Raw genomic sequence first — 27,933 nt, 5'->3', positions numbered from 1 at the left:
TCTTTCTAAAAGTGACAGACAGATATTTATAATTTATAAGTTTCAAACTTTTCAGTACAGTTCATGGGCTATAAATGAATGGATAATAAATAGATATGAAAAGGATAACATTTTGTAAACATTGCTTTGAGTTCCCAATGGGATAATACAAGATTCAAGGGTCCAAAATTCACCAAGAGATATGTTTGTTCATAAATTATTAACAGTATTCACTTTTCCTTTTCTAGAGCCACTTATATTCTTGTTACACCTAAATTGTCCTTTACATAGAGGTTCTTAGAAAGATATCATCCAGTAGGGGAAAAAAAGCCCACATAACTTTTCTTATGGCCTCAGTGTGCTCCAACTTGCTCATTCCAGCCTGAAGTTTTGTGTGTGTGTGTTTCCGATGCTGCCAGCCTCTCATAGAATTAACCATCGATCTGAAATCCAGAGAATACTGGAAGCATTCCAAGGCCCACAAATAAAAAGTTAATTACCTAAGGAAAACTACAAGAAAGACTTTTGTTTTCCACCAAAATCTCCTCCCCAGGCTGTTAGCTATGTCCTACTCAGGCCCAATCGATACATTAGCGCTTGAGAACCAAAGTCCCTTGGAATAAATTAATCTGTCAGGGAAAGAAATAAACAAAGAACAAATTAACATGTTTTAAGACATTGCTTAAATTTTCATAAATACAGACCTTGAGATGGGATGATGAGTTCCCAGGAGCCAGAGCTAATATTTGGTTGTAATTAAGAGTTACTCTTTCATGTTTCGTCTGATGTAGGTGGGAAATTGCCCATGCGTTTGCTGAGTTCCTTGCCCATGCTTCCTCACAAATGCCTCTGTTTGCTCATTAATAAGAAATGGATGCTCACAAATTACACTGGCACACTTAGCTTGTTTTACTTCTAGCCAATATTAAAGTAACGAAATGCTATAAATATACATATGCACCATACAAGCAGGTATTTTTCAGGAATCTCCATGTGCTAACTTTTTAGTGGCTTAAAAATACCTAATGACCTAGTCCGTGATAGACTAGACTAGGGGTGTCGAACTTAATCAGAGAAGGGGCCAAAATCTAAAATCCAGCCTAAATTGCGGGCTGAATGGTTTACTGAACAGTCATAAACTGTCATTGTGATGGAAACGCAGCGGAGTGCAGTGATGACAGCGCAGTGTGGGCCACATTGCAAGGCCTGGCGGGACGGATTTGGCCCGCGGGCCTTGTGTTTGACACATGTGGACTAGACCCATGCCAGAGGTTTGGGCTTTGCTGACAAAGGATCCCGCTCTGACCCCTTCCCCCTCACTAGGTACAAGTGTGGAATATCAATGCAGGAAGAGCAATTATTCATTTGTAAGGACTCATTTAGAGTCAAAAACCAGAAACCCATCTCAAACTAGCTCAGACCAAAATGCAATTTATTAGCCATCAAACCATGTCATTAGTTAGGTTGGTGTCTCTCTCTCTCTCTCTCTCTCTCTCTCTCTCTCTCTCTCTCTCTCTCTCTCTTCATTTCTCAGTGCTGCTTAGCCATTTTCAATGTTGCTAAATTGGACTCTGCTAGCCTTAGACCACATGTGTCAAACACAAGGCCCGCGGGCCAAATCCGTCCCGCCAGGCCTTGCAGTGTGGCCCGCACCGCGCTGTCATCACTGCACTCCGCTGCGTTTCCATCACAATGACAGTTTATGACTGTTCAGTAAACTATTCGGCCCGCGATTTAGGCTGGATTTTAGATTTTGGCCCCTTCTCTGATTGAGTTCGACACCCCTACTTAGACTATATTCATTAGGGAGAACTCCAAATCCCGAAGGACAGAGGGCTGTCTCTCTTCCAGTGTCCATATCTCAGGTCTCCAAAAGGACATGCAGCCCTTCCTGGCTTGTGTGCTCACCCCTGAACTCATCACTGTGGATGGGAAGGGGCAACTCTGCTGGGCCAGGCTTGGGTCACATGCTCAGCCTTATTTGGGGAAGAGGGTAAGATCATCCATACCCAAATACTTGGAAATGTGTTTCCCACAGGAAAGAGGAGACTCTGCTACCAAAGCAGATGGGCAAAACAACCAGTATCCCTCCTATTCCTCATGCTCAATTGCTGAAAGTAATAAATGTCCAGGAGGGGAGGCCATGGCAGGATCTCTATGATTATACAAAATTATTACTCTCCATCAGGTGGTCAGTCATTTTCTAACAAGTTCTAAACATACTAAACTGCCATAAGCATTGACTAACAGAAGTGATATAACTTTATACATTCCTTTTTCCAACTATGGTCACTTTCTCAAATAAAATAACTTTCTTTTTATTTCCCACTATATATTTAAGTATTATTCTACTGTATGAAATATATTTGCACTAAATATACTATTACATACTATTGCTAAATCATCCCCAGGAAAAAGAAACAGAGAACAGCACTTTTTACTGGTTGAGAACTTTTAAAATGTTAATTTCTTGTTTGAATAATCTCATATCTCAACACTCCTGAGGATATTGCATTTGAGTAGTAGTTAAAACCTGAATTGCATCTTTTGAGGTGAGATACCTGTTGTAATTATTGAGCAATTACATACTATGAAGCTACTCTATATAATTCTCAGTACATGGCCACAAAGCTGGAAATACACTCTGCAAAGCTATATATATAATCACAGAAAAGAAACTAAAGTCTTTGAAGCAAGTAGTAGCAGACCTGGGAGACCAGGAAGAGTGACTAAGTCTATTTGTCTCTTTACAAGGCAGGATAAGTACAGCTTTCACTCTACTAACCTTCCTGCAGGACTCACAGATTAACCCCAGCTGACAGCATGGCAAATCTATCAGGACTACAAGCAAACCATGTTCTGGAATGGATAGAATTAGCAGGTCAGCCCTGGTGGCAATTAGATGAGGCACCACATTGATCCTTATAAAGCATGGATTTGGCTGATTAAGAACACTCTGCCTCAAAATAATGTACATAGCATCATACTGAAACAATGCATTTAACCCATGATTATGAAATTTTATTTAAATAATCTATCAATAAGTGATATGTCAAATATTTTGCTTTTTTGGTTTCTTTTTAAAGGACAAGGGCCAAAATCATTTAGCAAAGTTGAATCAATAACAACCAGCTTGGGAGTGCCAAGTACAATGGAGCCAAAAGGAATTCTACAAATTAGAAATGAAATCAGGAATGTAATTCAGAATCTCTTTGAGGGCTCCGTTCCTGAAGATGGTAGAGGACAAGGCAGAAGAATGCAAAAGTCTACTACAATTAGGTTCAATAAAATAACAAAACAAAAAAAAATATGGCACACTAAAAAGACCAGCAATAATCATTTATAAATCTTTGAAAATAGTAACTATGGATATAGCACAATTTTCCTATACCTTCCCTTGATTATAGGAAACTTGTCAGATTCTCTCTCCCTGTAGCTTCAACCAGGGGCTTATAGATTGGTTTTGCTTTGCTACAGAGAATGTACAGACTGAAGCAGGGTTTTCTTCCTCCTCTGTGGACCTCCACCCAAATGTGCACACTTCAAATTTCATAATTCAGTTTTTGAATTCCATTCGAGTCCTCCTTAAAGAGTAGAGAAAGATGTTGTCTTAAACATCCTACTGGATCTCCAGGCCGGCTCTCATGGACACTGAGTTCCACTCATGTAGCAACAGTGGACTGTTGGGTGGCACCATCCACTGACACCTGGGCAGGATCAGAGAGTTGGACTAAGCCGCCCCCTCCCTACAAAGCTGCACCTCTACCAGTTGGCATAGACATTAATGCATCTTGTCTGTTCCTTGGTCCACCCTTTAGTCTATCCCCCATGAGCCCAAAGCATCGACCTGGCCAGGAGAAGCCAGGGCCACCCGGTGTGGATCTGCATCAGGGGTCTGTGTGGAGGGATCATCAGACCTTGGGAAAGGAGGTCTAGCAGTGCCAGTGCCCAGGGCCTTACGGACAGTGAGTCAGTCACTGGGCCCTGCCCTACTATTTATTTTTTAATAATTTTCACTTTCTAACATATATGCAAATTATTCATGATGCTTATTGTTTATTATGCCTTCAGCTGCCAGCTGGTGAGCTCCTGAGGACAGTGATCTTTCTTCCTTGTTCTAAGCATTGACTAACAGAAGTGATATAACTTTATATCACTAGAACAAGGCCTGGAACAAGGCCTGGGACATACAGAGCCTGATATAATAACACTGAATGAGCAATAGGCAACAGGTTCCACTATCGTGGAGGAAAGCACACACTGATTTACATTCGGCAATGGATCCAGGTTAGAAGGGAGCCATGTTTCTGAGTTTATCCTGACAATTGATATTTGAATTCAACCCACCGCACTGACCCTGGTGGCAGGTCCAGGTGAGGAGGAAGGTACCATGTTTGTGAAGTGAGTGAGAGATCTTGTTAAATACTTCAGAGCATCAACAACTCTTTCTTAGCAGAGCATGACACAAACACCTAACACCTTCCTCTCACTTTACAAAAGATTCGATCACTGTCTTTTAAGGACTGAAAACTCCACGGGCTGGGCCATAAGAAGGCACCTGTCCTTGGCAAGGGTAGAGGCCCATGCAGAGCAGCTGGGACCAGGACAACAACTCTGTGCAGCCAGCGTGGATGGGTCTGGTCATGGGGATGAAAGGACTCCAGCCCCTCTCTCCATCCACCTGGACTTCTTCGGTAGCTTCCCACCTGCTCCCACTTCATTTTTTCAAACTCTCACAGACTGGTCTATGTATCAATACTGGATTAATCTATTTTTATTTCACTCCCATACTTAATAATTACTTTTCAGAAGCATGAAAACAACCTCTCACCAACTTTTGGTTTGGAACACTGACCCATCCAGCCTGCTGGCACTTAGCTTCGACTCCTGTTGGGAATCTGAGTTCACACTAGCACTAATAGAACAACAGTGGTTGTTCCATTTGACACCTTAAGCTGACCTTCTCCAGCCTGCTTTACATGCAGGTCACCACTGCTGGCCACTGCCCAAAACTCAGGTCATGCTAGTCTCTCCCATGCTCTCATTTGATTCCACTGTTTTCTGTATTTCCTCTCCTCTGACCCATTCCTTCCCTGGCTACCATTTCCGTTGAAGTCTTCTTGAGTGGAAACCCACTCAGCAGGACCTGGGGATGGGGAGTGGGTAGAAGTGGAATCCATATCCTGCTAACTTGCCATTGCTATTTACACTCCCCTTGGTCATCCTCTGTTCCTGTCATCTGCTGACCTCATCTTGGTCACTTCACATTCAGTGAATGTTTGAGTATTCAATTTATCATCTTCTTTATTCCAAAATCTCACAGCCATCCAGTTTACCTAACTCCTACACTTTACAGCTCCCTAACTCTTCATGTCAATGGCCTTTATCTCTTTTCCACCCAGGCATCTACTTCATGACTACAATTGACCCATCACAAGTTGCTCCCCATCAAACCATAGTGTTCTTTCCTGTCAGCTCTCTAAACCCCATTAGAGCTGTATTCTACTGTCTTTCAAACTCTGATGGCTTCTCTTCCACTGCCTTCCAGCTACACTAGAGTTGTTACTCTGACAAGCACTCTGTCTTCCACCCACTACCCAGACACCAAATTAATCCTTCCTCCTCTGCACTATACCCAAGACTCTAAGAGTTATTGCTGAAAAGCATCCCCATCTTAGCTGGGCCTGTAACTCTTCCCCCAATACCAGGACCCACTGCTAATCCCTTCTGCACCTACAAGTTTTAGTGTGAGATTGAACGGTAGGTATCATATTTGTTTAGTTTTACCAATTTATCTAAAAGAAACTTCTCATATATTTCCAGGAACCCAAAACTCTAAATAGGGCTAGATTTTCATTATTTAAAAGCCATGTTCACATCATCACATTTATATACCGAAGAAAACAAAGTTTCATGAGAACTATCAAAACAGCAGGAGCCCAACAACAGAAGTTTAAGGGCAATGTTCACTCACGCCTTGTGTCCACAGGGTTCTATCTCTGGGGTTCTGCATGTCTCTTTTGAAACAAACTCTGTTCGGTGTAACTGGATCTTGAATGTGAAAATTATCTCTTACAGGATGACCAAAAAATGAATATAAATTTGTTCAAAGTTTAGGATAGGATGATTAAAATTGATCCAAATTCAACTCTCAGAATCTTGCATTTCTGCTGGTCTGTCAAACACCTTATTACTTCTCCAAATAATGTCTGCTACTTGGATCAGCAGCCAATGTCACCCAACTCTGCTGACCCTGAACATGAGGGACTACAGTGCCCTAGATCTTCCCTATTACTTTTCTCCACCCTAGCATATAGAAACTTGCCAGAAGCTTTATGAGGATACTTTCCTACTATATGTTCTTAAGATCAGAGACATACATTCACCATCTAAAAACAAATATTATACAACCCTGAGTTCTTCTCTTTGCCCTGGCTGCTTTGTTATCAGAACTAAAGACACACCAAAGACTAATGTATGAAACACACAATAACAAGCTGAAGTGCAATTCCTCCTATAAATTCCATCCTAAAATTAAATGATTCTGACAATGAGGTTAGCAGCTTATTCTAAATTAGTATTGTGATACATTTTAAAGATCACACGATAAGACCTTTGTATTCTGTAAGTCTAATAATCTATGATCCAAAGAAATAAAATTCTGTATTTTAAGCATTTTTTTTTCTTTCTTACATATTTCTTTCTTACATATGGTAGGAGAAACCAACAGTCTAAAAGGAAAAAGAGAACTAAGTTAGTGACCAGGTATTTGCAATATATGACATCTATGACTGCCACCTCTTTGTACAAATTGCCTTAGAATGATCTTAGAAAGTGAGCCCTGGTTTGTTAGTAAATTTTCATTATTCAAAAATTACATCTTAAAATGAGCACCTTGGTCACTGTCTGGTTTTCTTTTCTTAGTCACAGATTGTATTATCGTGTATATAATACAGTTACATCAATTACTTGGTATAAGCCTTGCCCCACACTTCAGGCCTCACAGTTTGTCACCTTATTATCCAACATGATGTTCTGATCCCTAGCTCCTGTCAAACCATTAGACAGAGTTTCCTGGGCTGGTCCCAACCCTGGTACCAATGAATAGTCCCTTATGGCTAGGGATTAATCTGGACATGTGCTACCTGGCCCCACTCTCAAAGAGGAAGGCCGGCTTTGAATATAATATCACTATTCATGTTTGTATTTCCAAGAAGGGGGTCTCCTTTTTAAAAAAAAATCCAGCTTCACCAGCCTCCTTCCTTCCAGATGGTGCATAGAGCCAAGCCTGTCAGAGACCCTTAGTCTCCTGCTGCCTTTTAATGCTGGTCCTTGATTGCTAATGACCCCCAGCTGGACTGGCTCCCCAACTCATTTAACCCCTCTCTGCTGGGTCCCCATCTCACGCAGGGTGAGAGGCTGGGAGAGTGGGAAGTAGGGAGGTGCCAACTCAGCCAGGACCTCCCGCTCTGTCAGAGCTGGTGGCGCGTTTCCCGGTGCCATCATGGTGTCCAAGATCGCTCCAGCAGAAAGCTCCTGTTAATATCATCTTCCCTATGTTGTCAGATAAATGCGACCAGGTTTCTGATGGTTAGTATTTTATTTGACTAAGCCAAGATAATAGAGTCCCTGGAAGAGTGTTTCCTTTGGGGTCCAAGGGTTGAGGACCACTGGTATGAATTCCCTAAAATGTTAGTTTGGAAACTTAAAACTAAGTTGCACTGGAACTATCTTTTAGTCTGATCAAACTTAGTGGTCAGAGCAGCTCCTATGTGTCAGCATACAAAGAAACTGCAAAGAGGCATGAGTGAAAGCAATAAATAATTTCCTTGTCAAGGCCTACATCACTGTATAACATAGGAGATAACCACTTTCAGATATGCTGGGAACAGCTGCATTTAATTTGGTTAACTTGGTTTGTTTTCTTGTGACATGCTGGATCGTGCTTATAGCTACACTGGTCAAGTAACCCAGAGAAAAGGGATTTAAAAGGTAAAAAAAAAAAAAAAAGAAGTTGATGGCATTTTGGCATTTTTTGTTGTTGAAAGATCTTGAGTCTAGTAGAGAGATTTGGGTTTCTTGTGCCCTCTTCATAACAAAATAACCTTTTATTAGAATAAAGGGAAGGAGAGGGCATGAGAAATCATTATTCTGTTTATTGTTTCCACTGGAGGCCCAGTGCACGAAATTCATGAACGGGGTGGGGGATGTCCCTCAGCCCAGCCTGCACCCTCTCTAATCTGGGACCCCTCGAGGGATGTCCGACTGCCCGTTTAGACCCCATCCCAGTGGGATCGGGTCTAAAGGGGCAGTCGGACATCCCTCTCACAATCCAGGACTGCTGGCTCTCAACTGCTCGCTTGCCTGCCTTCCTGATTGCCCCTAATTGTGCTGCCTGCCAGCCTGATCACCCCCTATCCACTCCCATGCCAGCCTGATTGATGTCTAACTGCTCCCCTGCCAGCCTGTTTGCCTCCAACTTCCCTCTTTTACTGGCCTGGTCATCCCTAACTGCCCTCCCCTGCAGGGTTGATTGCCCCAACTGCCCTCCCTTGCAGGCCTGTTCCCTCTCAACTGCCCTCCCCTCCTGGCCATCTTGTGTCCAATGGGAAGTCATCTTTGATGACATGAGGGCAGCCATCTTGTGTGTTGGAGTGATGGTCAATTTTCATATTTTTATTATATAGGATTAGATAGGATAGAAGCCTGGTGCACGAGTAGGGGCCAGTTGGTTTGCCCTAAAGAGTGTTCCAGATCAGGGTGGGGTTCCCTTGGGGTGTGGGGCAGCCTGGGTGAGGAGCCTGTGTTGGCTTGAAGGCCGGCCATACCCTCCCGCCCACCAGTGACCCAAGCCGAGGCCCTGGTATCTGGGATTTATTTATCTTCTATAATTGAAACTTTGTAGCTTTAAGCGGAGGCCAAGGCAGGCCAGGGCAGGCGGAAAGCTTGGCTTACTCCATTGCCAGGGAAACCCAAGCCTCCTGCTCTTTCCGTAGCCACAGCCATCTTTGTTGGGTTAATTTGCATACTCGCTCCTGATTGGCTGGTGGGTGTGGCTGGTGGGTGTGGCAGTGGTGAGGTCAATTTGCATATTACTCTTTTATTAGATAAGATAATGGATTTTCATCAACCTCATATCAGATTATAAGAAAAAGGGGCAAATAAATTTAGTGGCTTTGTATGACCTTGAAGAACTAAAGTCTAACGTTTTGATCTGGGCAGAGACCTGAGAACTCATTTTTTTATAAATTGTTACACATTCCCTGAATAGTTGGGACAAATTTAATTTTACTAAAAAAGTGTTTTCCAAAAGGAAGCACATGATAGGAAAAATAGCCTTAAAGTAATTATTTTCTATTTAACTTTGTTTTCCCCTGATATTTTCTATTTTATTGCCTTTTTAAAGATTAAAACTGAAAGAACCAGAGTGATCTATTTTTCACCACTAATGCATTGATTACACTTTTGCATCTCATTAGTTTAATACAAGCAAAATCATACTTGATATTTCATTGTGGTCTACTATTCACAATCTTTAACGTTTATCACATATACACACTCATATACCTGCCATGCATTTGTGTGTGTAATCTCCTCCAATTCAAGACATTCATACTAATGACTGCTCTCTCTACATGTAAAAATATTTTAGAATTTGTGAATTTGGGTGGATGTTGTACAGCTGTACAAGACTAACCTGAACATTACAGGTAGGAAATGGCTGAGTAGATGAAGTTAAAAATTCTGTCTGTTCGTCTGTCAATTACCTAATGACCCAGAAGAAGTTTCAGATTAGTCTCCCTTGAGCAGTATTGATCTTAGAATGAATTGTGTTAGAACAAGGTTCTGTGTCATTGTGGAGAACTTTTCCCCCTGAATCCTGAGTGCATTTTGATTGGTCTCTTTAAATTCCAACAAGCCAGTAAAGTCAAACGGCATTTATGTCCAATTTGCAGATGGGGCACTAAGCGGTCAGAACTTTGTTGTCATACTATCATAAAGTTGGAAGAAACCTTAAGGAGCCCCTTTTCTTGCTTTCACATTGATTTCATGCACAAACTTCCATCAGACTCACCTCTCATTGCTCCCAGACACTCACAATTGGGAAGGAACATGACTCCGAAGAGAATAGCTCAGTATCTCCGGGTAAGAACACGTTAATGTACCACACCACCACCCTCTTTTGAAAAATCATGGCATTAGTCCAAGCCCCTTGTTTTAAAATATGGCAGCCCAGAGGAGTAAACAAGCCACCTAAGGTCATACCAATATGTTCCAGAACTATGCTAGGGCCTTCTGACCCCAAGAACAGGGCTCATTTCACTACAACTTCCAGCACTTTACACACTAACAACAGGAACAGGAAAAGGTCCCCAACTCGGAGAGCAAAGCATTGCTGGGAATGAATGCTCCAGGATCTCTTGTCACAAGGAATAAAGACCCCGTCACAGTTAGTTTAGTAAAACTAGCACTATCTGGTGTCCCATATCCTCAAGCACTTAAAAAGTCGTTTCAATCTTCAAAGGCATTCTTTCCTTCCATTTTTATCTGCTTTTACCCGGGACATTGTTTCCTAGCTCTCAAGTAGTTCACTAGGTGATTTGCATCTCATTAGGAGCTCCCAAAATGACTTCTTTCAGCCTGCTGCCTGGTGGTGTGGGTCTGCTCAGCATCAGACCTGGGGCTTAGATTTTTCATGTGGACATTTTTGGGAAAGCTGAATTAATGATGTTTTCCCACTTGGTGCAATTTGGGTGGCCATTTAGGCCTTAATTCTTGCCTCCTTACGGGGCTGACATAAGGGAACAGCCATTATTGGGGAGATTATAGATGGAGAGAGAGAGAGAGAGAGAGGGAGAGAGAGAGAGAGAGAGAGAGAGAGAGAGAGAGAGAGAGAGAGAGAGAGAGGCACACCCTGGCCAAGTAGCTCAGTTGGTTACAGCATTGTCTCCATATGCCAAATTTGTGGTTCAATCCCCAGTCAGGACACATAAGAACCAACTAATGAATGAGTAAATAAGTGGAACAACAAGTTTCTCTCTCTCTCTCTCTCTCTCTCTCTCTCTCTCTCTCTCTCTCTCTCTCTCTTTTTGTGTGTGTGTGTGTGCGTGTGTGTGTAAATATATATATATTAACATCTATCCTTCCCAAAGATAAAGAAACTACATAGAAAGGAAATTATAGGCCAATATCCCTGGTTAACATAGATGCAAAATCCTCAACAAAGTATAGTAAACCAAGTTTAGCAATACATTAAAAGATAGGGATGTCCACTTTCACTGCTCTTATTCAATATAGTATTAAAAGCCATAGCCACAGCAATCAGATGAGAAGAAATAATAGGCATTCAAATTGGAAAAAAAATAAAACTCTCATTATTTGCAGAGTCTGATACTGTATATAGAGAACCCTAAAGTTTTCACACACAAAAACTACTATCAATAGAAATGATAAATGAATTCAGTAAAGTGGCAGGATACAAAATTAATATCCAGAAATCAGTTGCATTTTTATGCACCAATAATGAACTATCATAAAGGGTAACTAAAAAAAATCCTATTCATAATTACATCAATAAAAGAAGATACCTAGGAATAAATTTAACCCAAGATGTAAAAGACCTATACTTAGAAAATTATAAGACACTGAAGAAAGAAACAGAAGAAGATACAAGTGGAAGTATATACCATGTCCATAAATAGGAAGAATTAACATCATTAAAATGTCTATGCTACCAAAGCAATCTATAGCTTCAATGCAAATGCCTATCAAAATACCAATGATGTAGTTCACATACTAGAACAAATAGTCCAAAAATTTATATGTAACCACAAAATACCCTAAATAGCTACAGCAATCTTGAAAAAGAAAAAAAAAAGTTGGAGGAATCGTGCTACATGATATCAAACTATTCTATAAGGCCATAGTACTCAAAACAGCATGATACTAGCATAAAAGCAGACATATAGATCAATGAAACAGAATAGAGAACCCAGAAATAAACTCACACCTTCATGGTCAATATTAATGCAATATTGACCATGAAGGTGTGAGTTTATTGACCATGAAGATGTTAGTTAATTTCTGGGTTCTCTCTTAGGGTATTATGCTAAGTGAATAGAGGGTATTATGCTAAGTGAAATAATCTATTCAAAGAAAGACAAATAACATATGATTTCACTTATAATTGGAATATAAAGGACAAAACAGAAACAGGTTTATAGATACAGAGAACAGACTGATGGTTGCCAGAGGGGAGGGAATTAGGGAGACTGAGTGAAAAAAGGTGAAGAGATTGAGAACTACTGATTGGTGGTTACAAAATAGTCACAGGGATATAAAATACAGCATAGAGAATATATTCAATAATGTTGTAATAACTATGTATGGTGCCAGATAGGTACTAGAAATAGTAAGGAAAACACTTTATAAAGTATACTAGAGGCCCAGCGCACGAAATTTGTGCATGGGTATGGTCCCTAGGCCTGGCCTGCAATCAGGGCCATCTTCTCTGGCTGCCCGCAGCCAGCCCCAGTTCGCCATCGGGTGATCATAGCCTGCCAGCTGGGGAAAGGGACCAAGAGGTGATCAGGTGATCAGTGTGACTCATAGTGACTGGTTGAGTGGTTGTTCTGGTCGTTCTGCCGTCAGGGTCAATTTGCATAGTACCCTTTTATTATAAAGCATAGAGACCTGGTGCATGGGTGGGAGCCGGCCAGCTTGCCCTGATGGGGGCCCCAGATTGGAGTATGGGTCCCCACTGTGATAGAGGCCTGGTACAGGGCTTGGCTGGGGTAAGGGGCCACAGGCAGTTTTCAAGCTGGCCACACCCCCAATTAAGGCGGGGGTCCCTGCTGGGGCCACAGTTGTTCTAGTCTCTGGTGGTTCTAGTCATTCTGCCATTTTGGTCGCTGGGCTTTTATTATATAGGATGATTGTCTAACCACTATGTTGTACTCTTGAAACTAAAACAAAATAATATTGAATATAGACTGTAATTGAAAAATAATTTTTGTGGGGTTTTGTTTTTTGCTGATCCTCACCTGAGGATATTTTTCCCATTGATTTTTTTAGAAACAGGAAGAGAGGAAGGGAAAAGGAGGGAGAGTGAAAGAGAGAGGGGCGGGGGGGAGAAGGGAGGGAGAGAGGAAGAAACATCAATGTGAGAGAGACACATCAATTTGTTACCTCCTACATGCAGCCCTACCAGGGCCAGGGATCAAACCTGCAACCAAGGTATGTGCCCTTGATGGGAATCAAACCAGCAATCCTTTGGTCCATGGGCCGATGCTATAACACTGAACAATCAACCAAGGCAAAAAATTAAATTTAAAAAATAGCTTCTAGAAGCAGAGAGAGAGCATAATGCAAATCTTCTGAGTATTGTGCACAGTTAAAGCAAACAAAAGAAAAAGAAAACCCATGGCAAACCATTGCTGATTCTGTATAACTGACTCTAACCTTCTGCCTTTTGAGAATTTTCGACTGGTTCCAACCTCCTGAGATCTCAAAGTTTTTGCCTTACATTTGGGTATTGCTTTAAAGAGAGTCCCACTTGGTGAGAATTGATTTTCAGCTTTGACTTCCATTTATATAGCAAAACTCCCAGAACAGCTCTGAGCAACGTCATACCCCTAGAAACCAGAGATAATGTTTCCATGGTCAGCAAAGTTGTTCTCTTCGAAAAGGAGAAATTTTCCCCATGTCCAGAGAAATTAGTCTCTGCTTTGGGTTTGAGCCATTTGATACAGTTTTCTGAACAAAGCAAATACCTGCCGATACCAGGAGCCCTACTGGGGATGCTTGCCCTTCCCAGAATTCCTTCTGCCCAATCAAAACATCTCAGATCCTGCCGAAACCGGTTTGGCTCAGTGGATAGAGTGTTAGCCTGTGGACTAAAAGGTCCCAGGTTCCATTCTGGTCAAGGGCATGTACCTTGGTTGCGGGCACATCCCCAGTGGGGGGTGTGCAAGAGGCAGCTGATCGATGATTCTCTCTCATTGATGTTTCTGACTCTCTATCCCTCTCTCTTCCTCTCTGTAAAAAATCAATAAAATATTTTTTAAAAAACAAACAAACAAAAAATCTCTGATCCTATGCTAGCTTTTCAAGATGGCAGCTAGTTACTTTGCCAAACCAACCCAAATTCTTAGGAAACGGTTAAGTCCCTGGGTTTTTTTTATCCTGGCTATAGATTAAAATCATCTGGAAGAGGGGAGGAGGAGCTCTTTTTCAGCAATAGCAATGCCAGAGCCATACCCCTGACCAACTGAATTAGGATCTCCAACGGTGAGGCCAAAGCATCTGTATTTTTAAAAAGATGCATTTTCAAGTGATTCTGATCTGCACTCAGGGTGGGGAACCACTCTCATATAACCAGAATTACAACCCTTAGGAGCACCTGCTCTGCCTTAGGCGCCATGTTTTTCTCTTATGTACATTACCTGTCATCCTCACTACAACCCTACTTGAATGATCATCACCACCAAGTTCACACCGCTAAGTGCTAGAGGGATATTCATACTCATTGCTTTCTGACATATTTCTCAACATGTGGGACATGGGCCATTGGTGGTTTTCAAGTTGATTAAAAATAGTGTGTGGCCGAAACCGGTTTGGCTCAATGGATAGAGCGTCGGCCTGCAGGCTGAAAGGTCTCGGGTTCGATTCTGGTCAAGGGCATGTACATTGGTTGCGGGCACATCCCCGGTGGGGGGTTTGCAGGAGGCGGCTGGTCGATGTTTCTCTCTCATCGATGTTTCTAGCTCTCTGTCCCTTTCTCTTCCTCTCTGTAAAATATCAATAATATATATATATATTTTTTTTTTTTTTTTAAATAATCAAAGGTCAAACCATTATCAGTGGAAGTAGAGTTCTTGGGGTACCACAAGGAAAGGAATTTCCTGCAGTCTCCACCGGAGGATGGCGTTTCATGGAAAGCTTTATTGATGATGTTCCCCTCCAACGTCCTATCTCCGTCTGTCCCTCCATGGAAAAGGTCCGATCTTGTCTTCAGCGAGGCCAGAATAAAAACCAGTGTCCAGAGTTTCTGTTCCATATTACAGTTCAGCCCAGCATCTGACTACTTTAGCTTGTGTTCCCAGCTGCAGCCCATTGCATGTGAGGTCTGCACAGCATGGCCATGGGCCAAGCAGTTGCTTAAAGCCTTATGCCTCTGGAGAGAGAAGAGGTGAGTACACAGGTGAGTGAAAGTCACGGAGCAAGAGAGCAAGCGCCAACAAGAATGCAAGAGAAAGGGATCTCTTGTCTGGGGATTTTAACCTTCAAAGATTTTCAGGCTTGCATTGGGGTCCGCCCCCTAGCCAATTTATTGTTTCACAGCCTGGACTGACAGGCAAGTACCTTCCCTTGATCACCGCCTCCCCCCCCACCCCCACCCCGCGCATCTTTACCTTGGTACCCCAAGAACTCTATCTCCCTTTGCTGGATCCCTTCCGGCAGTGATCTGCTGGGAATGGAGGTGGTTCCCTGGGGAGCGTGAAGTTACAGCTTCCTGGTGAAGCTGCCCAAATGACCATGCTGACAATGTCTGACTCCTCTTTGCTCTCATCCTGTTATCAATAATAATAAACTAGCTAATTACGATGATAACAAAACTATGCATATATTCCTCAAAGTATTACTTGTTATAGAAAAACATTGCCTCAAATAGGAAATTATATAAATTAATCATGGATCGTCTATTAAATGAAATACCATGCAACAATTAGAAATGATGCCAAAATAAGATGATACAGATGATACAGATAAGAAACTTGTTCCAACACTTGCTCTAGTGTGAGGTTGGGATAAGGAGATAGGACAAAAGATGGACTTTTCACTGCTTAACTTATTTGTGCATTATATTCACTCATTGTGTTTTAAAAATACCAACTATACTTAAAAAATTAATTTTAAATAGTAAAAGAAAGATACTATTTTTAAAGTAGATTAATATGGAAAAATATGTATGACTCTATTGTTAAGTGGGAGAAGCAGTAACAAATTACTGTAGGGGGATACTGATATTTGCGGGGAATGGGAATGTTAAAAGAAGTGAATGCATATTCCCAGAAAAATATCGAAAGGATAAAATACTAGTGAACTTCCTTTTTAAGAGGCTGCCTTTATCTTCCTCCTTGTTAAACTACAGGTTCTCCAGATGTGTTCCAGGATAGGAAAGGCCCTCTTCCTGTGGGAAGCCTTGGCAATAATAGCCCAACTTACAGAAGCAAAGAGGAGGCTACATATAATAGATGGGGCAGATCTTAACAAGAATGAGGAACAGTTACCATTCATTCATTATTTGAGTGTGTGCCAAACCCTGAACTATATAACCGTTTCAGGGAAAATTATTACCACTTCCCTAACTATTAAAAGGAAAACTCCTTGTAGACAAATTATAACTCTGCCATCTTCCACTGGCACTGATTTAACTCAGTGATGTTTTCTTTGTAGCAGTTTTACAATTTTGAAGGAGATTGTTCACGACGTAACATGGCAACTGGGGGAATGTGTAGCCTTCCTTTCATCTTAGAAAGGGAGATCTGAATTACATGCACCTCAAGAGAAAAATCTCTCTTCTGGTTGTGTTTGTGTGTTTTACAAAAACCCGCTGAATTCCTCAGTCCCTCCTGAAGTTAGACATGGAAAGGTAACAAAACTTGTAAGAACATCTCAGTAAAAGAACAAGCATCATAATAGATGGCCTAAACCTTGGGATTTAGAATCAAAAGGCCTGAGTTCTAGCCCTGGCTCTGAAGGGAGACTGGCAGAGGGGCCCAAGCTCTCTGGGCCTCAGACCCCTCAGGTGGAAAAGCAAGCATCTTTTGTCAGTAGGATGTTGGGAAACCTGAATTCTCAGCTGGACTTTGTCTCTGACCTGCAGTGTGATCTCTGAATTTCTCTGTGCCTCTGCTATCTCTATGGGTTGACAAATGAGATGAAATAAAGAAAAAGATACTTTGCAAAATGAGATTTGCTACATATAAATGAAGTGGTAAGGAGAAGAAGCACATAGCTGGAAAAGAGGTCCTCTCATTGGAAGCTATTCCTTTTTTTTTTTAATATCTTTTTATTGATTTCAAAGAGGAAGAAAAAGTGAGATAGAAATATCCATGATGAGAGAGAATTATGGATCCACTGCCTCCTGCAAGTCCCCCACTGGGGATCGAGCCCACAACCAGGGCATGTGCCCTTGACCGGAATCATACCTGGACCTTTCAGTTCTCAGACCCATGCTCTATTTACTGAGCCAAACTGGCTAGGGTCGGAAGCTATTTCATGTAAGCGTCCACTGTACCATGTAGCACGGTCAAACATCATTAAGGAGAGAGATCATTCAGCTGGCAGCTGGGCTACTGTCCCTTCCAACTGACCTGAGAACTTTGGTCAGAGAGATGCTGTGCCTCCCCTTAGGCACGGAGTTACAGAGCTCTATACATTAGTCACGTAATTCTAAATCTGCTTAAATACCCGCCATGGGGGGTATATCTCATAACTCCATTTGGGATTTGCTATCGGTAAATCTAAAACACTATGTTTGCTTCAAGGAGATGTTTTACTTAGCAAGTGACTCTGAGAACGCCTCACCCACAAATGGCAACCAGATTGCAGTCATACTACTCAGGACGTATCCATGCCTGGTGAGGCCTCCAGGGAAGGCACAAAGGACTATAACTCTCTTAGTGTGCTCTCTCCCAAGAACTCTGCTCACTGCCTGTCCATTCCTCAGGGGCCTGGAAATCATACTTCCCCACCAGGATAGCTGGACTGTATGCCCCATCCTGCTCTCCATTGTGGTTCTTCCTGCACTGTAATCCTGGTAGGAAATTTACCAGAACTGGCACATCTGTAGTGAATGATGACAAGAGAAACACTAAGTGTCAGGGGACAATGTTGGGAAGAGCATTTATAGCCATAACTCAACAGGTCAAATAGAGTAGAGGAAGTCATTTCCTTCTTCATCTCAGACCTTAGGGGAGAACAGAATGCCTCCACAATGACTTAAATTGTGCCTGAATTAAGTTTGCTGGATTTAAGGGCAAGGGTGGTGGAGGAAGTACCCAGCTAGATTTGAATTTCAGGTGATCAACCAATCACTTCTTAATATAAGTATGTCCCAAATATTACAAAGGATGTACTTACATTTAAAAAGTATTGGTTATCTGGAATTCAAATTTAACTGAGTGCCCTGGCAACTCTAGCTTGGATAGTCAATAATGAAAACTGAAATGTTAAATTTCCAAACCAGTTGTTTGAAGTTATGTTATAAAGCCATCAATTGAATTCAGCTATCTGTCTCTCACCAAGGCCTTGGCCCACTGTGCAGCTACAATGTGTGATGATTTCGGGTTAGAGAGGAAGGAGTATGCATTTCCCACACTCTGAAACTCCAGTCAGATGTCTCCCCTTTTCAGGCAGATTCATGTCGCTTCCTATGAGGTTCTGTGACAACTCGAAAGAGAAAGATGTCCAAGGTCTCAAATATGAAATCAGACTGTGCTGGATGGGAGAGTACAGGGAGTCTTGTAACCAAAAGAGTCCTCTGTTCAATACAAACTGGTGTTCATAGCAAATATACTTTCAAGAAGCACCATAGGGAGGTACCCTCATGGATTACGAACTGGAGAGTTGGCTCAGCTTATAAACATGTAAGGTGGAAATCAGCCACTTTCAGAATATGAACTTAATTGTCTTCAAAGTAAATGATGGATATTCTAATGTGCATCTTCAAACTGGGATTGCCCATTTTATCTACAAAGACTAGTCAACTAAATTAGGTCATTGCCAGATAACCATACTGTTTTGTAACTCATAAGCAAACTGGCTCTAAAGCTGACAGGGGTTCAGTCTTCTGTTCTGACATTTACAGACTAGACTTTCTTACCTATAGTTTCTTCATCTTTTGAAAGAAGAATTTTTGTTCTACATGCCTCATTGATTTTTGTTTATATTTCAACTTTTTTATTTTTTTATTTTGTTTTTTTATTGATTTTTCGAGAGATAGAAGAAGGGAGTAGGGAGAGAGAGATAGAAACATTGATTGGTTGCCTCCTACATGCCCCCTACTGGGAATCCAGCAGCAGCCTGGACATGTGCCCTCCCAGTAACCAAACCAGTGACCTTTTAATGCATAGGTCGACACTCAATCACTGAGCCATACGGTTTGGGCTGTTTTAAAACTTTTATTAGAAAAATCATAATAAACTTTTCAATGTGCATACATATTTTGGTTTAATCAATGCACAATGTGCTAGTTGTGTTTTGCTTCTTTTTCTGGATTTTGAACTTTCATCTATCAGCACCATTCCCATATTTACTATCCTTATTGATATCTTCATGGTATGATATCATATTTACATCTTGAAGTTAACTTCTCCCCAATTATTAAATACTTATGTTTCTAGCTTTTTTCCTACTTCAAAAAGTGCTGTCATATCCATTTTCAAACAGATCCTCTTTTTTTCATTTTTGGTGTAACTTATTGCGACATGTTCAGTTTTTGTTATTTTTTGTCAAGTTGTACTTCAGAGGAGATGGGACCCTGGGCCAGTGTACCTGAGGCCTCTCCCACAAGGTCTTTTGACCTTTTGGCTTATCCTAATTAATAGAAAGGCAATAGTAATTATTTTAATTAAAGCTCTGGCTGAACATTTTTCAATATATTTTTTTATAATTGCATTTCAATATAAATGAATACACCTGTCTTTCTTTTGATTTAGTCTTTCCACATTCTGGATTGTAGACTTTTGTGTTTGTATATATATTTTTTCATTGTTTTTATCTTTCTGTTGCAGTTTCTCTCATCTTAGTTTTGTTACTGTCCATCATATAAAATAATTTACTTCGATATAATCAAACCTCCTTGTCACTATCGTCTTCCACAGTTTTAAAAAAAAAAGTATATTTCATTTCCTTCTAAGATTTTTATGGGAATGTTTAAAATGTTTAACTGTATATCTCATCTGAAATTTATTGTGATCTGTGAGAATCAGAAGGTATATTGAGAAAAGTAAAAAATTTAGAAATTAAAAAAAATGAAACTAATTTCTGTCCACCAGCATTAGCTTTTGGCCTTAAGCAAGTCACTTATATCTTCTAATTCAATGTTCTCTACTAGACTGAAGGCAAGGACCTTGTCTTATTTCTCTTTATCTTCCCCACAATATCCAGCAAAGTACCTTACATTTAGGATAAATGTGATAAGGTTTGTATTTAAGTTATATTTTTTGCATATTGCTATCAAATTGTTCTAATAGCACTCATTGAATAAGGATTCATATCCCAATTATTTATTTGGTTGTTTATGATTGGTCGTGTATCAGTGACACTCAGTTTTGCCCCAATGGCAAAGCACCTAAGAGTTGTAGCACTCTGCAAAACATCTGAAATATGGCGATATTAAAGTTAAAATAATGAAAATTAAAATGTGATGCTAAATCAGACACCAGCTTACACTACTTTCTAGTATAGTATAGACATCATATGATCAGACACCAGCTGTTTTTAATTTATGGGAGAAATTTTCAAATTGAGAAAATTCTATCCAATAATTTAATTCCTCCTAATAATCAGGTAAAGAAAATCTACTGTGGAACAACAAGTTGTTCAAGAGCAAAGTTGAAAACCACATCTTACATTGGGCATTCCCGGTTGAGAATATAAATAAAAGCCTCTGATCAAGTATAAACACTAAAATATAAAGTTCAGTAAACCTAGCTGAACCCCAAAAGTCTTTAAGATTAGTCTTTTTAGTTGGCCAGTTTGGAATTCCTACAACATTAGAAAATCTAAAGGAGATTCATGTCAGATCTCCAGTGCATGTTCACACCAGCAAGCTTAACTCTAGATGCTTCTGTTTATCAATTTATAAATCAGAAGAGAAAACACAAAAGGACCTCACAACCTCATGTTCTACCATAGTAAAGACTATGGATTTTGCAAAACAAACAAGAGGTGGGTATGTTGGAACTATCAGAGAAAAGAAAAAAAAAAGAAGAAAAAGAAAAGAACACATTTCAATTCTGGATTCCTTGTACTCTGAGGATGATACTAGTGTAAGGGGCTGGAGTCCTGTCTTCTGCACAATGTTCCTGGAGATAAGGCTACTGGACCCTTCTGCCAGGAGCATCACTTGGCTATGCTAATTAATATTTTTTTTCATGGAGCTTACTTTTACTGAGACATTTTACTTTAAAAGAAAAAAAGGATGTTTTGTTAAGAAAGATAATGATGCTGTTGTTTGTTGTTATTTTACTGCTAGAACAGAAATTAAGGATCTAGGGTTGGGTTCCCACTCTGCCACTTGATATGGGATGAGTCATTCAACATTTGTAGACCTTGGTTTCCTTTTATGGGAGGGGAAAAAAAAGAATGTTTAGAATGGACAGTTTCTAAAATCCGATATCTTTCCAATAGTCTTGTTCAAATATAAATATGTTCCAATTCAAGAAAAATAAAGATGCAAGACTTCCTACTTCAGAACTGATAATCCACTATTCATCATGGTCCTTGCTGAGTCATTCTTCACTTAGAAATTCCCCCTAAATTTTCTTAAATAGTGGGAATCTCTAGTGAAGTCAAACTGTGATTACAAATCTCCAACTCTTTTTTGTGAATAATTGGTTTATGATATACACTGGGTCTGTGAAAATGATATCTCTTCTTTAGACTATGACATTTGTGAACAAGATTCTACAGCGGTTGTGTGTATGCTGACAAGAAGTTAGAACTGCTGAACCCTGGTTTAGATATAGTGCCAAAAAGACAGCCAATTCCACAAAAATCATCTGCCTGAAAGGGAAATAAATCATGACCTCATTGAACACGTGGTTTCTTAGCCTCCAGGGCACTCTTGGTCCAGGATTCTGAAATTAGGACTAAGACAAAGAGACTGACTGCTCCATGAAATAGGGCATCCTTTCCCCTTCTCCCTTGCACTACCTCCAGAGACTGCATGGATCAATGCATTGTTCAAAGCATTTCAGTAAATACCAGCTCAAACCATTTTCCTACAAAATGCACCCCACCGAAAAGTTTGCTTCTCCTCTACTCACAAGTGTGTGTGCTCCAGATGTCTTTGAACTCTCACTGTCGGATGTGGTGCAAACCATCCCAGATTGCCTTCATTGTCCTGAGTTATCTCACTAAGGGCACTTTCTACTCTGCAAAGGCTGCTCACCAATCTCTCCTTCACCAGCTTGCTTTATGTCACTCTTGACTGCTGATTCAGATAAAAGAGATGAAGGCAAAGTTACAGACAGTATCTCTTGTTTACACTTAGCAACCTCTCTGTGTTTGTTTTTTTAGGATAATATTTCTCTTAATGATAGCACAGCTCTATCATGCCCATTAAAATGAGACACAGTTCCTGCTAAGTGCATTTATGTGAAGAGAAATGTTTCACTGAATTTTCCCAAAACCCCGGATGGTGTACAGTAAAGTTTTGCTACCTTGTTGCAGGTTCAGAAAACGGTCTTGCACAGAAGCAGCGAACACCTCGCCGAAGATGTCAGCAACCCAAAATGCTGAGTAGCCCTGAGGACACCATGTACTATAACCAGTTAAATGTGAGTTCAAAGTGGCCATAAAGCTGTTTCACCGGCTTTGTTTCCAGTTAATAATTCTGTTATTAATACCTGTTCCAACCCCTCCAGCCCCACCCCCACCCTCTTATGCTCTCGTCTTGAACATGTGCTTAGGCTCTTTATCTGTTGCTTTCATGTCAGGATGTCTGCCTTCACGGTGAATAATTGATGTGGTTTATCAAAGACGAGCAAGATGCATGCTTCATCAGGCTCACTTGAGCCCTTTGATCAAAAAAATTATGCTGTGACTTCTGATATTATCAGCATCTGCTTGCATTCAACACAAAATCACTTTGAATTAAAAATTAACGACTTGCTGCTTTGCTTTGACTGTGTGTTCTTGGCCCTCTCCACAGGGGACTCCAGAATATCAAGGGAGCAAGAGGAAGCCAAGAAAACTTGGGTAAATATCTGTCTTCTTAGTTCTAAGCAACTGTAAACAGAAGGGGTCCTTTGAGATATTACAGAAAATGCAAAACTTTCCTGAGAGGCTTCTAAAAATGTGCAGTGGGTCTAGCCCCACTCTTGTTGACACTGGAGACTACTTTTCACAGTAGCAAGTGTACAGAACTTGAATCCATTCTGTCTGAAAAGGCTGGAATTTCCATCGAAAGGCAAATGTTATTTCTCAGGGAATTGTACTTTCCCCATACGTGGAGACATGGCGGGTTGTATAAAACTCTCCCACACACAAGATCACTCCACACAGGGCAAATAGGTGGCTTCCCCTACAGTTCCCTACCCCTGGGCCTTAAAGGTATAGGAAAATATCCTCCAGTAGTTCGACAGAAGATTCTAAGGAGTTTGAGCTCATTTAATTGTTAGCATCTCAATTGAGAATAAGGATGAGGTACCAGCTTAAGAACTGGAAGAGGTCAGGAGGGGAACCTCCTCACCAGAAGGAAAGCAGGTGGAGAAAGGCCAGGTAATTCACATACATCAAGTTGCAATAAGGTCACCATTTCCAAACACCGCTAACTTGGGCCATTATCCAAGTGTGACTCAGAGGTGGAAGGCTTTGTGTATCAGACCCCAGTTCCTCTGTGCTGTGGGACTCTGGGCTACTCTAAGATGTCCTTCTCCTATCCCAGCCCCAGGGTTGGGACCCAATCCCAAGCACTCAAACAACTTTAGGTACCCCAGAGATGGCCGTGGCATTTCTTTTTCTACCGAAACTCTTTTCTTTGTTGCAGCCAAGTCAAAGTGCTCGATGGTGAAGATGAATATTACAAATCTCTGTCACCCGTGGACTCGACCCCTGAGGAAGGCAACGCAGCCCACCCTTTCTTTCTTTTCTCGTCCTCAAAAGGAGCATCTGCTGCTCAGCACTGAGTTGTCCTTCCTGTGCCTCCAGTCAGTTGAGGGTAAGCACAATCATGGTAATTGACAGCTTGTCATTTAAAATGAAAGCCCTACAATGGGGTCACTTACTGAACAATTTGCAGATTCTTAACCATTTTCTCCTACTTCCATCACCTTCCCCACATCTGCTCTGCAGCTTGATCTGAGTAATCCCTTCTTTCCTCAAACTAGGAGTCTCTTGGGGACACCACTGCAGTAATAGCCACCATTCACGCCCCCATCTAAAAGGGTAACAATCTCACCATCAGCCAACTGTGGACACTGATCATACTTCCTTATTTTTTCCTACCACATCCTTCCCTGCAGAATCTGCCCCTGTGAACATCCAGAGGTTCCTTGCCTCCTCGGCTCTCCACAGCATCCCTTCCCCTTTGCTGGTCTTTCTATCCTGCCTGCCTCTCCCCAGGGGCAGGGCTCTGTTGCTGAGGGTCTCCATGCTGGCAGAGTATACCCAAGGTCTCTTAGGCCTGTATAATGTTTTGTGTATTTAGGGAGAGAGCCCTAAATTTTTTAGATTCTTCCTATAAGGCAAATGAACTCCTTTCTTGCTTGTTATTAGGGCAACAAAGCCTTTGCCTCTTTACTCCACCTTGTCAAGACACCCCCATTACCAGCAATAAAAGAAAGGAGTGAGTTGGAAAGAATCTTTGGACCTGTCAGAGTCCATGTCACATGGTTTTGTAACTTCCCACTCTCTGGTCAGCTGTCTGCAGGAATCATCCTCTCTCATTCATCTCTGCGTGCACAGATCTTATACAGTGCCTGACATAGAGTGGATGTCCAGTTAATGCCCACCCTCGACTGAGTGGAGAGACCTTGCTATACAAACATATCTGATAAAAAAGTTACTTTCAATTATATGTTATATGTGATTAATCACTTTTATTATCTCGTAAGTTCTGATTTTTTGTTCAAGGTTGCGCTAGTCTTATTGTAATGATGTTATATTACACATTATAATACTCAATATGATTCAACAGGCAAAACAATATGTGAGATTTCTGTGTGATGTAAAAAACCTACAAAACCCTTTCCCTAGAACAAATATTCTCAATGGTTTTTTTGTTTGTTTGTTTGTTTGTTTGTTTACATGGCAGATAGTACACATGGGAATACTCAGATTCTGAGAAAAATAAACTTGAGGCAATAGGAAAAAGAGCTTTTTAAAATTTTAAAGGGAAGAGTTTTAATAAGCATTTTACAAACATAAATAATAAAATGAGGCATTTAAAGATTTCAGAAATTGTAATTTTACAAGAAAAAGAAAGCCATTAATTCAGTAATCAAACTTTACTTTTTAAAAACAGTCAATTTTTTTCCCAGACCTTCACCCCAAAGGTAATGTTGTTAAGGCATGTGAGTAGAGCAGAAGAAACACAAATGACCATCATTTTATTGTTTAAAAATTATATATATATATATATATATATATATATATATATATATATATATATACATATACATATATACAGTGTATATATATATATATATATATGTGTGTGTGTGTATCTTAGCATTATTATTAATATAAGTATTTTTTGGAAATTTCACTTTTATCATTGATTTGTCTACTTTTGATTTGCTAATATTAGCTGCTTTTCAGTCTGTTGAATAGAAATGTTCACAACTTCCCACTAATCCATGTACAACATAATTGTATACCTGCCTTGTTTCTAATTAAAACTTATCTATAAAAATTTTTTAAAGGAAATAGAAGTTATTATCTATATATATAAAAGGCTAATATGCAAAGTGTCCCCTCGGGAGTTCAACCAGGAGACCGGGAGTTCACTTGCTCTCTATTACATGTGCTGACCACCAGGTGGCAGTGTGGAATGAAGGTAGGCTCCAACCAGCAACCATAAGGTCCCAATCGGCCTTGATCACTGTCCAGGCCTAGGGAGCCCACCCATGCATGAATTTCGTACACTGGGCCTCTACCCTGTTTCCCTGAAAATAAGACAGTGTCTTATATTAATTTTTTCTCCCAAAGTTGCACTAGGTCTTATTTTCGGAGGATGTCTTATTTTCTGGGAAACACAGTAGTAAAAACCATAATTCAGTAGCTCTGTAATAATTACTCATTGCCACAGCAATAACTCCTAGCACTGCATTAGAAATAGAGTTCACTATTATACAGCATAGGTAAGACAGACTCTAGATATTATTCTTGAGCTAGTTATAGTGCCACAAACTCAAAATGCAATTCTTAAAAGGAATTGATGAGAATGATGTAAGCTGGAATTTCATAAATGTCTTATTAATTTTATCAAAATAATAAGCACATCTCAAAAACAAAACCAAAATAAAATAGTACAGAGAGTTTATAGTGGAAAGCAATCTTCTCTATGCCCCTACCTTAGTCCCTGAGAAGCAACTTTTTTTATTATTATTATTTCTAATTTTAATTATTGTAATGACTTCCAACATGTCTCTGAATAATTTGCTTCTGTGTTCTTGATTTACTATTTTAGACAATATCTACTCTCTCTGTCTATGAAAGATGTGCATTGTATCTTAATTCCCCTCTCTTGACTTCTTCTAGTGCTTAAATTTTATGTTTAAATTTTTGTTGATCGCTTTTTAAACTTTGAATTATATACAATAATTAAACACCTATTTTTGTGCTTTTGACTTTAATAGTATCTATGAGGCTGCCTTACATGAAAAAAACAATAGCCTGAAAGACAATGTCAAGTGAATAGGATAATGGACCCTGGACAAAACAGAAATAATTCTGAGGGTAGAATAGTTTTTTAAAATTTAACTGTAAACTTCTGGTGCTCATGTTCTGAGCTGCTGTTTCTTCTTCCATTTTAGTTCATCTGCACATATGCCTCCATCCACTTTTTTACACTTAATTTAAAATATCATACATATATAGAAAAGAACACACATTAGAAGACTCAGCTCGGTAAGTTATCAGAAAGTGAACATCTGTGTGACCACTCATGCAGCCAAGAGTAGAAGATTGTTAGCATCCTAGAAGACTCCCTCATGTCCTTTCCCAATCACTACTACCCCCAGCCACCTCCCCAGAGATAAGCACTCCCATGACTTTTATGATAAACACTTCCGTGATTTTCTTTATAGTTTTATCACTTACATGACCCCTAAACTCTATAGTTAGATTTTTTTATATATATATATATTTCTAGGTTTTGGGAAGTTTATATAAATGAAATCATGTAGTATATCATTTGGGGGATCTTGGTATTTTTTTTTAATTTAATGTTATAATTCCTAGTTTCATCTAGTTGTGGAATGTAAATATAATGTATTCATTTTCATGATTTCAGTATATGAATATGCCCTAACTGACTTACCTATTCTACTTTTGATATATAAATATGAATTGTTTGCAATTTGGGACTATTTTGGAAGCTGCTACCACCAGCATTATTATATATGTCCTAGTGTATGTTTGGATGCCTTTTTGTTGACTGTCTATCTAATATTAGAATTGCAGGTAAACATATCTAAGGTAAACATATCTTCACGTTAGTAGGTAATGCCGAACTGTTTTCCTGAGTGAGTGTAGTAATTTGCAATCCTACCAGAGATATAAGAAAACTTTCATTGGTCTGCATTCTCACCAATTCTTGCTATTATCAGTCTTCTTCATTTGGGCAGTCTATATTTTACCCCTTTTTTTATTATTTGAAAAAATGCTAGTTGTATACGTTGCAACTTTTCTCCACTAGTTTGCTTTTTCTTTCATTCTCTTAAAGTACTCTTTGGTGAAAAAATAAATAAATTAAAAAATAAGTGTAATTTGCCATAGGTGGTTTGGCTCAGTGGACAGAGCATCCACCTATGGACTGAAGGGTCTCAATTTTGATTCCCAGTCACGGACATACACCTCAGTTGCAGGCTCAATCTCCAGCCCTGGTCAGGCACGTGTGGGAGGCAACCAATTGATGTGTCTCTCTCAAACTGATGTTTCTCTTCCTCTGTCTTTCCTGCTCCCGTCTACGCTCTGTGAAAATCAATGGAGAAATAT

The 27,933-nt window shown here is 40.2% G+C and overlaps 1 protein-coding gene across 1 annotated transcript in view; it reads left to right on the top strand.

Moving 5' to 3' along the window:
* Nucleotides 1-23,988, top strand: part of MYO3B (myosin IIIB) — a 331,558-nt gene extending 307,570 nt beyond the window's left edge. Inside the window, exons 31-33 of the mRNA XM_036422089.2 lie at nt 22,444-22,550; nt 22,925-22,971; nt 23,762-23,988. Coding sequence (XP_036277982.1) covers nt 22,444-22,550; nt 22,925-22,971; nt 23,762-23,900 — 293 coding nt within the window. The 3' untranslated portion in view covers nt 23,901-23,988. The remainder of the gene's footprint in view (nt 1-22,443; nt 22,551-22,924; nt 22,972-23,761) is intronic.
* Nucleotides 23,989-27,933: the final 3,945 nt, after the last annotated feature.

The sequence above is a fragment of the Pipistrellus kuhlii genome, unplaced genomic scaffold, assembly GCF_014108245.1.
Source record: "Pipistrellus kuhlii isolate mPipKuh1 unplaced genomic scaffold, mPipKuh1.p scaffold_m20_p_7, whole genome shotgun sequence".
Classification (NCBI taxonomy): Eukaryota; Metazoa; Chordata; class Mammalia; order Chiroptera; family Vespertilionidae; genus Pipistrellus; species Pipistrellus kuhlii.
The sequence above is the reverse complement of the archived record's forward strand: the minus strand, read 5'-3'. Positions and strand labels throughout refer to the sequence as shown.